This window comes from Pteronotus mesoamericanus, unplaced genomic scaffold (assembly GCF_021234165.1).
Source record: "Pteronotus mesoamericanus isolate MK-2021 breed Mesoamerican mustached bat unplaced genomic scaffold, CSHL_Meso_final contig_130, whole genome shotgun sequence".
In the NCBI taxonomy this organism is placed as follows: Eukaryota; Metazoa; Chordata; class Mammalia; order Chiroptera; family Mormoopidae; genus Pteronotus; species Pteronotus mesoamericanus.
In genome coordinates, this window is record NW_026555060.1 from 1031564 (window position 1) to 1046215 (window position 14652).

At 38.8% G+C, this 14652-nt stretch overlaps 1 protein-coding gene across 10 annotated transcripts in view; it reads left to right on the forward strand.

The window, feature by feature from the left end:
• The window catches only part of RUFY3 (RUN and FYVE domain containing 3), a 70097-nt gene extending 55445 nt beyond the window's left edge, over positions 1 to 14652 (forward strand). For 3 of the 10 annotated variants that reach the window (XM_054591298.1, XM_054591325.1, XM_054591333.1), the window contains 8 exons: positions 517 to 684; positions 1189 to 1286; positions 5371 to 5490; positions 6558 to 6657; positions 8464 to 8528; positions 10638 to 10665; positions 11407 to 11475; positions 13200 to 14652. In XM_054591298.1, the coding sequence (XP_054447273.1) occupies positions 517 to 684; positions 1189 to 1286; positions 5371 to 5490; positions 6558 to 6657; positions 8464 to 8528; positions 10638 to 10665; positions 11407 to 11475; positions 13200 to 13343 (792 nt within the window). In that variant the 3' untranslated portion in view covers positions 13344 to 14652. Of the gene's footprint in view, positions 1 to 516; positions 685 to 1188; positions 1287 to 2863; positions 5143 to 5370; positions 5491 to 6557; positions 6658 to 8463; positions 8529 to 10637; positions 10666 to 11406; positions 11476 to 13199 lie in introns of those variants that run through there. The other 7 variants (XM_054591362.1, XM_054591372.1, XM_054591380.1 and 4 more) reach the window with 5 other exon arrangements.

Here is a 14652-nt window from a genome sequence, read left to right on the forward strand (position 1 = left end):
TAGTGCTGCGGTGGTAATGGTCGAAACAAAAAGGGGGTTTGTGTTACGTGATTATAAAAATTCAGTTAGCCGTATTGACTAATTCACAGTAATTGAAATGTTACCCTGGGGGCTCAAAGTATCTTCTGGGTTTCTTGGGCTCTTGGGTATGTTAAGAGCATCCAAATTAAAGAGAATTGCAACGGCCTCATTTTACAATTAACAAATTACATTTTCTAATTTATTAACAATTAACATTTTGCTTATAACAGTTTATATATGTATTTCTATAATAAGACCTCAATTTTCTGTCTTAATATCTGATGAAGCACCTACCGATTTGGAAATTATTGAGTAAATGTTATTGTAATTATCCTAATTATTATTGTTCTTAATGTCTCTGCACTGAATGATAGTTTACAGCTATTTTGCCAGAATATTCAGACCTGAGATTTGGTCTACCTTTTCCTGTGGAATTTTATGGTCTGTGCTTAGAGGAGGAGAGAGAGCAAGCAGTTTATTTGCTTTTGGGGGCAGGATGTTGAAAAAGAACTGGAGATCCAGATCGGCATGAGACAGGAGATGGAACTGGCTATGAAGATGCTGGAGAAGGACGTCTGCGAGAAGCAGGATGCCCTGGTGTGTCTGCGGCAGCAGCTGGACGATCTCAGGGCTCTCAAGCACGAACTTGCCTTCAAGCTACAGGTAGGGGAAGTAGGAGGAGTAGGCTCACTGACTCTCTAAAATCCCAGCGCTTTGCTCTGCTCCTCTCGTCTAGAATCATACTTTAAATACAAGAAGAAAGAGTCGCGTCTCATTTTGAGGCTAGGCGCCTATAAACCACTTTAGGAGTCAGACCACCACGATGGCTGCTTTTCAAATTCTAATGGTGAAAGGGGGTCTTTTTCATCCTACAAGATAATTTCTACTCTCCAGTCTAACCTACCGACTGGGTTACGTATTCCGTTAGCTTTTGTACTAGAATATGCTAAATCGATGAACCTTCCAATCTTGATTTTTGTAACAAAGCTGCATATAGCCATACTAATTTTAAACATTGCATTTTGTTTTTTTTACACTTGGGAATTAACTGACTCCCAAGTATATGAGCATTCCTATTTCTCTATTTCCCACTTACCATTAGGTTCAAAAGGCATGTGTAATTTATTTTTAGGATTTTATCACTCATAATTTTTTTTTTCATAACAGAGTTCAGACTTAGGAATGAAGCAGAAAAGTGAACTAAACAGTCGCTTGGAAGAAAAAACTAATCAGATGGCTGCTACCATTAAACAACTGGAACAAAGGTAAAGTGCTATTTCTTTAGTGAAACATTTGGGCCTTCAATGCTGGGAGTGAAGAGAATGTACTAAAGATTTGGCAAACAAAGTGTATTAAATTCTCCCAGTTTAACATCAGGCATGTTGGTAGAAAGAAAGCCATTAAAATTTTTTGTTTACTAATACAAAACGTTGAAAACATTTTTAGGAAACATCAGCCTTTCACAACTGTTTTGAGCAACAGAACTCTAACCCTATCACTTAATCCCATTTCCACGTCATGTGTTGGGAGAGGGATACTTAACAAGGATGACAGACCTTCCAAATATGTTTGCAATTCTGTTATTGTTCACCATTAAAATCTTTGAATACTTTGGTACAGGGTGATATAGGGCTGCGGAGGGCCCTTCTAATAACTTTAGCCCCTTTTTCTCCTTCCTCCTGAATAGTTCTGTAGCTTCCACTGTTACCTCCTGCCCATGACTCCAAAATATGACTGTCTCTAGCTCAGTCCTCCGTGTGGAGACCAGTCTTTAGTCTTCATCCTCTAGACCAGGCATTTCCCACCAGTATCTGCCATTCCTAAAGTACATACTCTCCCCGTGCTACTCTTTTGTTTCTCTTTTGGTCTGAAAACACCATTTTCTTGCTGGTGCCAAGAGAAATGGTTGTGACTGAGTTCAAATGAGCCACGACACCCAGGGTCATTCAGTGTTGCCAGCCTCTGCCACCACCTTTACACTCACTGACCACCTTTCTTGCACCTGAGCAAAACTAAACTACTTGCTGGTCCCTGGACATGCTTCCCATTTTTCCCATCCATTTTTTTCCTAATAGTTCCACCAATTAAAAATGCCCTTCCTCTCCCCATTTCCTTGTTCTTCAGGTATTCTTTTTTACATTCAGGCTCAAATGCTGCCTACCCTGAGTTTCCTCTAGTACTTCCTTCCAGCTAAAAATAATCTGCCAAACTATCCTTGTGGGAATTCCCATGGCCGTACCTACCCATACTGCTTATACCACTTCTCTTCTCTGACTTACCTTATACCCTTGATATATGTATCGAATCTTCTGATAATAGCATGAGCTCCTTAAGGTTAGTTAACTAACTTCTTAAGTTCCCTCATTGAATCTGTCACAGTGCCTTGAATTTATAAGACATTCATATAGTAGATACATGAATGAATGGATGACTTCATTTACTCAGATGGTTCTTGACCAGGGAGGGTGCTAATGACACTGAATATTAATGTCAACTCAAAACTTATTTGGAAATTAATAAATAAGCTTGAAACCTCTGGTTTGGCTGACTTTAAATAAAACGGTATCAGTCTACCCAGAAAGTTATCTGAGTGCTTGCTTATAAGCAATTATATGTTTGTGACTCAACAAATTAATTTTAGTGTTCATACATTATATATTTGAAGTATATCAAATTATTTATCAACGGTTTTTTGACGTGGAATTTAAAGCAGACAAAATTAAAATAATAACATCTTTTCAAGTATTAAGCTGACTTGTTCTCTTGCTATTTTTGTCTTTCCTGTTTATCCATTTTCTCATTCCCCTTTCACTCCATTTTTATTTTTATTTTATTAATTTAGTGAAAAGGATTTGGTGAAACAGGCAAAGACCTTAAATAGTGCAGCAAATAAATTGATCCCAAAACATCATTAGGCATTTTGCAGAGGGTCACCTCACAAGTCTGATATCACAACTTGATTGTAAAAGGAAGAAACCTGAAATCTGTTATATTTAGGCTCTGATTTATATAAAATATTACCAAAAATTGATTTTGAATTTGTTGGACTTAAAAAAAAAAAAAACACACAGTCTGAGATATAGGCTGTGTTTTTCTTTATTTTCTCCCCAGAGTTAGAAAATTTAGTATAAGTTCTTAATTAAATGCCAAATAAACTTTGAGAAATTACTTCTGAGTTGACCAATAAATAAATATTCCAATTAAAAAAAAGAAGAAGCCTAGGGAATTAAAGCTTTGTACATATTATTGATGCCTTTACAACCCAGTCCCTAACTATCAGATTCTAGATGCATTGTCTCTGTCAGCGAGCCTGTTCTGCCCTTACGATGTAGTGAACTAGAGGTGACGACCGTATGGACTTGGACTCTTCTAAAGTAGCTCTATGTCTCTTAGGCCATGACCCTTTTTCACTTTTGTTAATATAGGTTTAATCCCCAAGCCAGAATAAGTACTTAGTATTTCCCTACAGGTCTATTCTCAGTAACCAAGATTGCTTGCAACTTTTTTGCCTTAGTGACTTTGGGGGTAGGAAAACAGCATCCTTATTACATTTCTTTAAAGTACATAGAAATAAAGTTAGCAGTTAGGTAGCTTATGATAACATAATAATGTGGAAGCTTGGGAAAATCCTCCTAATATTTGTCATCTTCTACCTCTGCCATTTTTCTGCAATTTCACTTCCCATTTAGGTAGTTAGAACAATTTTCATAAGAACAGTCCTCTCCTATTAAAAAGAAAACCCACACTACACATTTTGTTTAATCTATCCTGCTTTTCCTTTTGGAGTAAAGACGACAAGGTATTGACACGAGTGATGGTTTTTTACCTGTCGTTCTCTGCTATAATCCTTTTCTTAGGAGTTTCTGTTTCTTTTTGTTTAAATGGGGATTTGCTGAAGTTTCTAGGGAACTAACAGTCTAATTATTAGAAAACTATTCCAGAGTAGGAAATAGATAAATGGTAAATATTCTTTATTATTATTTAGTCTAAGAATAAAGATTCCCAATAGATACCCATGAACAGTAATTGACAGCGCTTCTTTCTCTAAGTGACCACAGTTTAACCCTTTCTAGGCTTTACATTATAACTAATCCTATAAATAATGTGATTTTTAAAAAATGACTTTCAAATTATGGGGGGCAGACTTTACATAAGCCTTTATTTCTTCAAAAAGTCATGGCAATTTCTTTTCCTCTTTTTTCATTCTGGTCTTATTTGCAGCATTTCAGCGGCTTAGGTTGGGACAAAGATAACGCCTTTGCTTCCTGCCCCTGAAATCCTGTACCTTCTTGGAAAAACCAGAATTAAAAGAATAAGATAGATTTCGTGTATGCTCTTACAGGCCCTTGCAGACTTGAACCAAAGTCAAGCCAAAGAGCAAGCCCATGACCAATCCCACGGAAGATCTTACGCTCTTCAACTCATTTTACTTCTTACACTTTTGCACCTATTTTTATCTTCATCAATGCTTTGTGGTGACTTGCCTTTTATATGAGCATTTTGAAGGACTGCTCAAACACCAAAAAAAAAAAAAAAAAAACATTTTAAAGACTGCACATAGCATGCTTCCATATTCTACTTTATAGAGCCCTGGGTGCTTCACCTCTTAGCACATGCTTCTTTAAATAGGTGCAAAGCTATAGGAAATATGGAAGAAGACATTCATCAGAATCTTCCAGAGATTATAGTCAGGAATCCTGTGCAGGCTGGTGCTGAATTGTTTGCCCACTTACTCACACACCACTTGGTAGGAATAGGAAATAAAAGAGATGGCCAAACCCTAACAGAGGCTTATATAGTAACCCAAAGCCTCAGTAAGGGCTGATGTATAATATCCAGTGATTTAATACAATTGGTGGTTTAGGGGAAGGACCAGAAAAATATTCTAATTCCATATATATAAGAAGGTAGTTGCCCACTTACAAGTTCCAGTTATTTGTATAAAACGGAAATAAAAAGTACCAAATCGATTAGAAAATAAAAACGAAAAAGTGGATTTAACTTTAATTATTGTGTGCTTGAGGTTGGCTTTGGATATGGATTTTCTAAAAAGTGATGTTTTGTTGTTTATCATCTAATGGCTGTAAACTGTAGTACTAGAATAAAAAAAATGGAAAATTACTTTTCCTCTGCCTGGTTCACCTTCATCTTGCTTTTCTTTAGAATTTGTTTCTTCCCCATCTTTTTTCCCCATAATTTCTTCCCCTGTGTCCTTGCAGTGTGTTTTTTTTCCCCTTTCTCTGTCTCTCTGTGCCTTCTTCCTTGGGTTTTATTTTGTGTTGCGGACTTGGTCTTCCTCCCCACCATGGCTTTTGTTTTTTATCACAAGTTCATATGGCTCACATCCAGATTACGCCAGGCTGAGCGAGACCGCCAGTCTGCTGAACTGGACAACCGGCTCTTCAAGCAGGACTTCGGAGACAAGATCAACAGCCTGCAGCTGGAAGTGGAGGAACTCACCAGGCAGCGGTGAAGAGGGGAGCTGGATGGAGCTGGTGGGGAGGCTGTGGGGAGTTCCAAGGCCACCAGCAGAGGAGGGTTCTCATGGTCCAGCCGTCTCCCTTCTGTCTTTGCAGTGTCCTTTTTCTGAAATTAGAATTCAGAATGCTTCGTATATATTAGCATTCCTGAAAGCTTGTCAACATCCTTTGCAATCAAAGAATTAGGAAGTTAGAACGCAAGGCCATATATATATATATATATATATATATATATACACACACATATGAAAGAGTAAAAGAATAACCAACATAACACTAATAATAACAGTATTTCCTTAATCCTTACTGTGTACAAAATACTAAATACTTCACATGCGTTCTCTCCAAACATCTCCTCATCAACACTATTAATTAGGTGATCTTATTTCCCACAAGGGGTTAAATTGTCCAGCTTCACACAATTAAGCTAATACATGCAACATTCTAATTTAAAAACGTCTCTCACTGACTCCAAGCCCTAAACCCATTCTTCCATATTATCTCCCAAATGAGACTTAATTCTGTGCTAAAGCCACTGACTTCAAACAAGTAGAACGTGGTCACTCGATATAAAAGCATGTATTACTAAAGACACTAGTCATTAAAAGTATAACTAGGGATTGAATACTGTAACTATAGAGAGATAATTAATATGAAATGGGACTCAAGTATCAGTGCTTTCATACTGTAGCTTGCTGAAAATTTATAAATACTATCTTTCAGTTACAATAAATCCTACTAATTGTCATTCAGTTGACCACAACTCTTCATTAAGAGGTCCTATTAAATATTGACATTGAATGGTAACCCGCAGGCACTGGGAGGTACATTCTTAGTCTAAGAAAGACTGGAGACGAAACATGTTATATGTATTTTAGTGTTACTGGCTTTATTATATTGTATCTTACTACTTCAAAACCTAGTTTTCCATATATATGGTAACTTTGTACTAATCAGTAACTTTATTATTAAACTTTAAGAAAAGCGTTTGTTATTCTTCATAGAATGAGTACAGAAATCCAGATGTTCATCCTTTTCCTCTCCCACCTGTCCCAGGAACCAGCTTGAGTTAGAACTAAAACAAGAAAGAGAAAGAAGGTTACAGAACAACAGGAGCATCCCAGGAAGGGATTTCCAGAAGCCAGAATCCAAAATGGTAATAATTGTTACTCTCTTGTTCATTTATTTACTACTTAGAGGCCACCTTGATAGTCAGAAGTTTCCTCTCATGGAACACATGCTCCAGGCGAGAGCTTCAGTCAGCAGGTGGGAGCTGCACTCCGAGTCAGCCTCTAAGATGCTCTAACTTGGTTTCACTTGGAATCAAGGGAATTAAAACCATTCTTTCCAGGGGCCCCATTATGCTTTTTAATTTTTTAGGTAAGATTAGTTTAGTTTATTAACGAAAATACGCTTTTTGGACTCCTGCTGGCTAGTTTTGTTAACAATATGGTATAGTAATCCCTCCCCAAACCTGAGCTCTCCTTGGACAGAACTGTCTTAAATGTGCATTTACATCTGTGCACCTTTTCCAAAATCATGAGGGTTTCCATTTTAGCGTACTCAAGGTACTTCTTTGGGGAAAATTAGAAAAAGATGGAACTCGGCTTGGGGAAGGGACAGTAGCGTAGAGAGATTTAAAGAGAAGAAGTAGAAGTTTCAACAGAACAGTCTGAGGACAGAGACCTTCAGCGCCTAAAGTGGTGAGGGAGCTGAAATTGGGTAAGACTGTCTCTGGGGCCCAGAAAACAAGAGCCAGCCTCTTCAAATAACAGAATTTAAAAAGGTAAAAAAATTTTTTCTATTAAAAACACAGAAGAAAAATTTACCTTTCTTGTACATTTATATATAACAAAGCAGAACAAATTCATTAGCTTCTTATTTAAAATTTCTAGAGTGTGTGCTGCTAATTTGCTGGAGAATAGAAAAGAATGATAAGTGGAAATTTATTATATAGAACTCATTACTACTAATTTATTTATTTTTTAGGTTTTATTTGAGAGAGGGGAAGGGAGAGAGAAATAAGAGGAGAAAAACAGTGCACAACCCAGGCACGTGGCCAACTGGGAATTGAACCGGCAACCATTTGGTTCACAGGCTGGCACTGAATTCATTGAGCCACACCAGCCAGGGCTCATTACTACTAATTTAAAGCGTGCAAAGTACCACTGTGTAACATGCTATTATTTCAGTTTAGCAAACATAAAATGTACTTACAAAGGCTTATAGAGATTTACTAAAATCTTGGCCTATCTTACCCAGTCTTTCCAGTGAGGCCTTGGGTTTATCAACCTTAAGTTGCCTTGCAGTAGGGTTTCCCACAGGGTAAACACCCCATTGACCTCCTTCCCTTGATACTTGAGTGGTCTGAGAACCTGCATTCTACTTTTGGAGGCTGATAGACAGCAGTTCAAAGCAGGAAGCAGAGTGTGTACCAGAGAAGAATTTGTCTCTAAAAGCTGCCCTGGCAGGGCCTCAGAGCATGGGTAGCAATGCAGGTTGGAACTTTACATTGGTCCTGCAGAGAAGAAAACTCCTTGAGTCGTGTAGGCTGTGGAAGTGGTCATGGCACTGAGCATGCAGAGGATCACACAGCCTGCTGGCTATGGCCCTGCTTGGTGTTATTGTTTTTCCAGAGCTCAGCGGGCAGGTCTAAGAAGTAACTGATAACTTGAGCCCACTTTGCAAGTAAATAGTGTACATTCTGAATTGCATTTCAATCGCAAGAATTAAAGAAAATATCTACTCTGAAAATCATTTGTTGCAAACTCTTATCAGAATAATCTGTTAAAAAACTACTTGGAGCAAAGAATTGAAGAAGAACATCTTAAAAGTTAAATTCCTTCTCTTAAAAAAATAAAGCTGCTTAGCTTTATACCCAAGCTAAGAAAAAAATGTCTGCAACATCATCACTGTTTAGCATTCTGAATAATCAGTAAATTGGGCTGTTTTCTTTTGGCAGGATGGGAAGCACAAAATTCAAGAGGAAAAAGTTAAACTAAAAAAGCCCCTGGAAGAAAGCCACAGGTGTTTGTTAATAAAGTATTAAATAAGATGTAAAGTCATTTTGGGGTGGTGGGAAAGGGGGAGATTTTGATATACATTGGCAATGACACAAGACTGGAAATTGACCTATAATATTCATATTCTAGAAAGATATTTTGAAGAGGAAATAAGAACATGGTAAACCAAATAAACATTATAACACATTAAACCAAACACATTTAGTCCATTTCAGAAACAAGAAGGATGATCCTGCCCCTCTGACTCCTCCCTCATTAATCTCCTAACTCAAATTAATCACCTAAAAGATTATTTCTAATCTCTGATTGGTATCACAAAAAAATGAAGCACAAGTCACAGCATTTCTTAGGTACTTAAATGCACTTGAGTATGACTTGTTTCTATCTAAGTAATAAGTCAAAGGCAGCTGTGTTTCAAGGAAATCCTCTCATCTTCCCAAATTTCCATTTTCTTAAGGGTCTCAAACAGTTTAACCTTATTCCTTTTTCTTAATTCTTCATCTGACTTGTTCACTATGATGAAGAGCATAGGATTGTTTCAAGGAAATTGACTTTTAACCTTGATTCTAGCAGGTAGAAATATAACAAAGTACTACATAGTGGCATTGCATTAAAAAGAAAAAAAGGAGGTCCAACTATTTGGCATCCTGGAAAAGGCAAAACCGTGGAGATAGTCCTTGCCAGGGGTGAGCGGATGTGGATGGAAGGATGAATAGGTGTAGGCTTATTGATTATAACATCATGTACCAACCACTCTGGTGCGGAACCTAAAACTGCTCTAAAAATTAAAGTCTATTATGACAACAACAACAAAAGGTTAGTAACAAGGAAAGGCCCCATAGAAGGGTTCTGAGAACTACAATGTATGTTTTCGGCATCTGCACCTGTCCGGACTTTGATGCCTTAAGAATGACGATGTCCATCGTCTGGAGCAAAAGCAGCTGCTGAAGAAGATAAATCACACAAAGCAACAGTAGGCTGATTATGCGGGTACTTAGCCTAAACAGCCCTTCCTCACCACCAAGGCCAGAATGATTCCAAAGTCAGGAGCAACCTTATACACAGCCTGCTAACTCATCAGAGCAGCCTGGGCCATGGAGGTGAACAGGCCTTAGAATTAACCAGGACTTAGAAGTGCCTTTCGCGATCAGCCTCCTTCCAGACTAAAATCAGGTCATTACAATCATGAGTGTCTGACATACCAGGCTCTGATTTAGGCCCTGGGAACCTACGACAATACTACCTTATATCTATACAGTGCTCTGCAGTTTGAAAAGGGTGTTTCACATTCGTTATCTCCTTACAAAGTTAATTTGTCTGACAAATGTTTAATCTGTTCCTGCTTTACAAATGAGAAAGCTTAAGGAGCACACAGAGGCTGGGTGATAAACCCAAGTTGCCTCTACTTACGCTGTCTTCTCTTTTTAAGTCCTTTGTATCTGCACTACATAACGGCTGCTGCCAGAGCCTATCCTGGCTAGAACTGCAGTTCTAGAACATACCCAGGCTTCCCAGGGTTGTAGCCCAAAGAAGGGCTGAAAACGAGGTCACACTGGTTATCTCACTGCCACTTAGCCATAGAGAAATAGAACCACTGTAGATCTGCCGTACATTTTCTCTAGAACCAGAAATAGACCTTGCTTTCCTCTTACGTTCTTTTTCAAGTTGGGAAAGTCGAAGTTAGCTTAGTTGGGTCTCATGAAGTATCCCTGAGTGGACACTCATGTGACAATCCCATTCATTTCCTCTTCCCTGATTAACTTGGTAAAGTTCACATTTTAACTTTATTAGGGAGAAGCGACCACTGCATGACATAATGAATAGATTCCTGTAATATCAGGCAGAAAAATCAGATTTGGAAAAATAAGTGCTATTTGCTTGGTAGTAAAACACAAAAAGTAACTCCAAATCTATTTTTAAACAGGAACCCTAATGTAGGTCAAGGATTAGATTTAACGAACCAAATTTCCTCTCCTTGGAGGTTAAGATTAGTGATTATATTGGTTCCAACAACATAAGAGAACCATGGTATTGCGCTTTTTGTGCTTTCAAAACAATACAAATGAAAATATAGTAAGTTGCCGTTTTTACCAATTTTCATTTTCCATCCTAGGCTGCAGTCTCACCCTGTGGATGAACAGGTAACTGAGGCTCCTTAAAAAAGTCTCGTATCTGCTATACGGTTGGCTGTGCTGTGCCTGGCTGGCAGCAGGGCAGCAGGGGAGGTGCACGATGCACACAGGCCCCTGTGTCCATCCTCGCGACACTGTCCTATGCAAGCACGCACTTGCCTGCAGCTCTCACCGGTGGCGGCAGGGCTTGGAACAATGGACTAAGTAAACAGCCTGCGAACTGAAAGGTTACAGGTTTGGTTCCAGGTCAGGACATATACCTGGGTGCTGGCCAGGTCCCCGGTTGGGGGCGTGCGAGAGGTGACCATCTTTCTCCCTCCCTTCCCCTCTCTTTAAAAAATAAATAAAATCTTTAAGGATAAATAAAGGGGAGAGAAAAAATACTTTTCAATCACTTAGAAATAAGCAGACATAAATGATTGTAAAATACTTTGCAAATAAACAGTGTATGACATCCCAGTGAGAAAGATGAATGCTTCTATGTCCAGGTCACCCTGTCATTCATGTATTAGGATATAAAATGAAACCTTTTCCATAAAATCACATATTACTTTATTATGAAAATTAAATGATCTCCAAGGCTGAGAGTATTGCCAGAGTTGTATCAATGTGGTGGTGGGACTTCGTTTAATTTGTTAGTTTCCAGATAGTCTGCAGTGTGTTTATATTAATTTTGTAACTAAAAATGCATATTTCAAAATGAGTTTTTCTGAGGCTAAGAGAAACTAACCGGCTCGCTGTGTGGTTTAGGATCAGCTGCTGCTCTCTGAAAAGCCACAGATGTGTCAGCTATGCCAAGAAGGTGGCAGCATAACAAAGGTAATGGTGGTGAGAAAGGAACAGGTTCTTCACAGGGATGTCCTCTACACCACCAGCCCCTTCCAGTACGAGGAACTCTGCTGTGGAGGGTGCAGAGAGTCAGGGGAAAGCAAAAGGAACAAGCATTTATTGTGTACCTACTGTTTTTGGTCATGTTAAGTCATGTTAATAAATCCCCATTAAAATAAATAAAAGCAACTAAAATAATTTAACACAAACATAAATTTATAAATTAACATCTCTTGAGCACCTGCTGTGTGGAATGTGCTATTCCATGTGTTAGAGAGTGATGAACACAGTGTACATCAAGTCCCTGCCTTGTGAAGCTTGTGTCCCTTGCGCCATCATTTTATAGATGAAGAACCTTGGACTTAGGGATGTTGAGTGTATTTCTCAAAGTTACTCAACCTGTAAGGAGCAAAGCCCGTATGCAACCTTACTTTGCCTCCAACGTCTGCACTCCTTCCAATAGTCCATCCTGTTTGGATAAGATAGGTTTTGGGAGAGGGTACTTTGAATTATTTGGGGAAACAGCCTCAGAGGGAAAAGAGCTCTCTCCAATAAACTACTTTTCCCCTCAGACCCTCAAGGGTCTCTGCCTGAGCATCTTCCCAGTTTGTTATCCTAGAATAGGCAGAGTGGCACATTCAGAAAGAGTAAGCGTCACTGACAGGCAGATCAATGCCTTGTTCACAGTAGTGCCCCCTGTCCCCAGCATCTAATACGGTGCCCAGTTCCTAGTTGACTCTCAAGAAATGTCATGGAAAAATGACTGTAAGAAACAAGTGCTTGGAAGAGAGAAGGAAACGCCCAAATTCTGGGTTACAACTTGCTTGCCACCATTTGTGATCATGCTACATTTTAAAAAATTATAATAGGGCCTACTCTTAAATTGAGAGAACTAGATAACATGAACTGCCTTGATAGGACTGGAAGTTGTGATTTTAGAAATATAGAAGAAACTGCTATTCTTGCGGCATCTCTCTTCTAACCCATGCAAAGTAACCTTATGTCAGAGGAGAATTCCTCCCAGGCTTTCAAGTAAAAGTGTCCCTCCCTCCCCTGCACCCTCAGGAAGATGAATTGTTAGAAAGTAGCATTATTCACAGGGGAAGTTATTTTGCACAGCCTTTCCATGGGGACTCTTGGAGCCTGATGTGAACCACCCTGCCACAGCCTTACCAGTGACTCGGCCATGCTGACCCACGCGCTGTCCAAAGACTTAAAGTGTGTAATAAAGAGACTCATTTCCCTATAAACAGGATGCAGGAAGCTGTGCTCGTGCTGCACTGATGTGCCAAGCCTGTGCTTGTAGAGCATCACAGGAAAGCACTGAGCACATCAGTGTGTTCGGAATTAGACTTTGAGTTCAAACTCAGCATGTTTTTTAATCTTAGGCTGCTCCTGCCTTGCTTGGAGTATGCTTAGGTACTTGTACACTGCTTTTAGAATTAGTCCACCTAACAGTGATATAGTGAATGAAAGTATATATTCTAAGAGAAAGAATTTGTGTATTTTTCAATTTTGTAGCACTGCTTCATTTAATTCTAAGAACTAGATTGTAAGCTTATTTGTAGGCAGAAATTGTGCTTGGTCAGGTGACTTTCTGGTGCAAAACATTCAGGCAATACTTGACTAGACATTGAGCATTTACAGTATTTGGCCTTTTATATCACATGCATCCTTACCCATTCTATTACCCACCTAACCTCTTCTCTTCGTAGAATGAATGTAAGAACTGCAGAGGAACCTTCTGTAATGCCTGTTCAACAAACGAACTGCCTCTTCCCTCAAGTATCAAGCCTGAGCGAGTTTGCAATCCCTGTCATGAGCATCTGATGAAACAGTACTCGACCAGCCCATCGTAAGACGAGGCCAAAACCCGGACCACGATGTCTCTGCCTGTGTTAGATGCCAGGATTCCCTGGAGTCCAGACCTTAGAATCAACTCCAAGTTGACAGAAATGATTTAAATAAACTGGGTCCAGGGAGAAAAAGGCAGTAGTTGGGGGTGATGGAAATTTTGCTCGTTTTCCCTAATGACAATATGAATAAAAGCTACTCGGTTGAACCTCTCCCTTCTAAATCTAAACAACCCCATTTTGAGGGATTCATTTTATAGCATGTCTTCAGAAGGGCTGTTTGTTTCTGTGAATAGTAGTAATAATACTGAATAGATAGAATAGAAGAGAGTGTTCTTAGCAGATAATAAGGAAAATTATCATCTTTCTGTGTTACATTTGCAGATTGGGGGGAAAGATAAATGTTAACTAAGATCAAAATGACAGATGTTACTTATTTTCCCAAGTGCTGCTAGATGTAAACATTGCTTCCTCTTCATCCCCACTTACTACCTCTTTAAAGTATCTCTACCAAACTGTGAACCCAAACTCAGGGAAAAGAAAGTAAAGAGTAATATAAATTCTGAATGTACTTAAAACAATTTTGTAATATATTAATAACTTCAGGACCAGAATTTTCTGGTCCTGGCCTGCAAGTGTTTTCATCATCAGAACAAGGTGGAGGAATATTTGTTGTTTTTCCACTTACTGACTTGAAAAGTAAATATCTGCCCTTTTCAGGGCCTCCTACTACAAAACAAGCCATCTCTCTTCCCTAGTCCCTCCCTCTTCTGTAAGGCACAATGCAAATTGTTAGCTTTAAAGATGAGATTTGACTTCACAGAAAGGAAGTATTGAAAGCTAAGCTAACACAGGTATAAAGTAGAACAAATTTAATGTCCACAGCAGAGAACCATGAGCTCAGAATATTTATTAAATTCTTTCTTGACTAAGGGATCCTCTGTTCTGAGCCAAGAATTAGAACTGGTAGACAGGTTTCTCGGAAAATGTGATACTCAGACATCTTTCAGTAACAAGCCCTACGGGAGCAGAAGGAGGGAAGCGCACTTAGCAGGGGAAGGAAAGAAATGGTATCTGCTATTTTCATTGCTATGTGTGTTTAGATTGTTTGATTTCAAATAAAACCTAAGAAGATACGCTTCTGTAACTGGGTTATAATTCTGGGGTGGAAACATCTGGAACCATGATACTTGTTAAATTCTGTCTCCTAAAAAAAAAAGGATTACAGCGTGGGAAAGAGTTGTTACTTCCGAAGTCTGGCATGTAACTTTGTGAAGCTGAGTTTTAGGAGTACTAAGGAAAAATAAAGTACAGT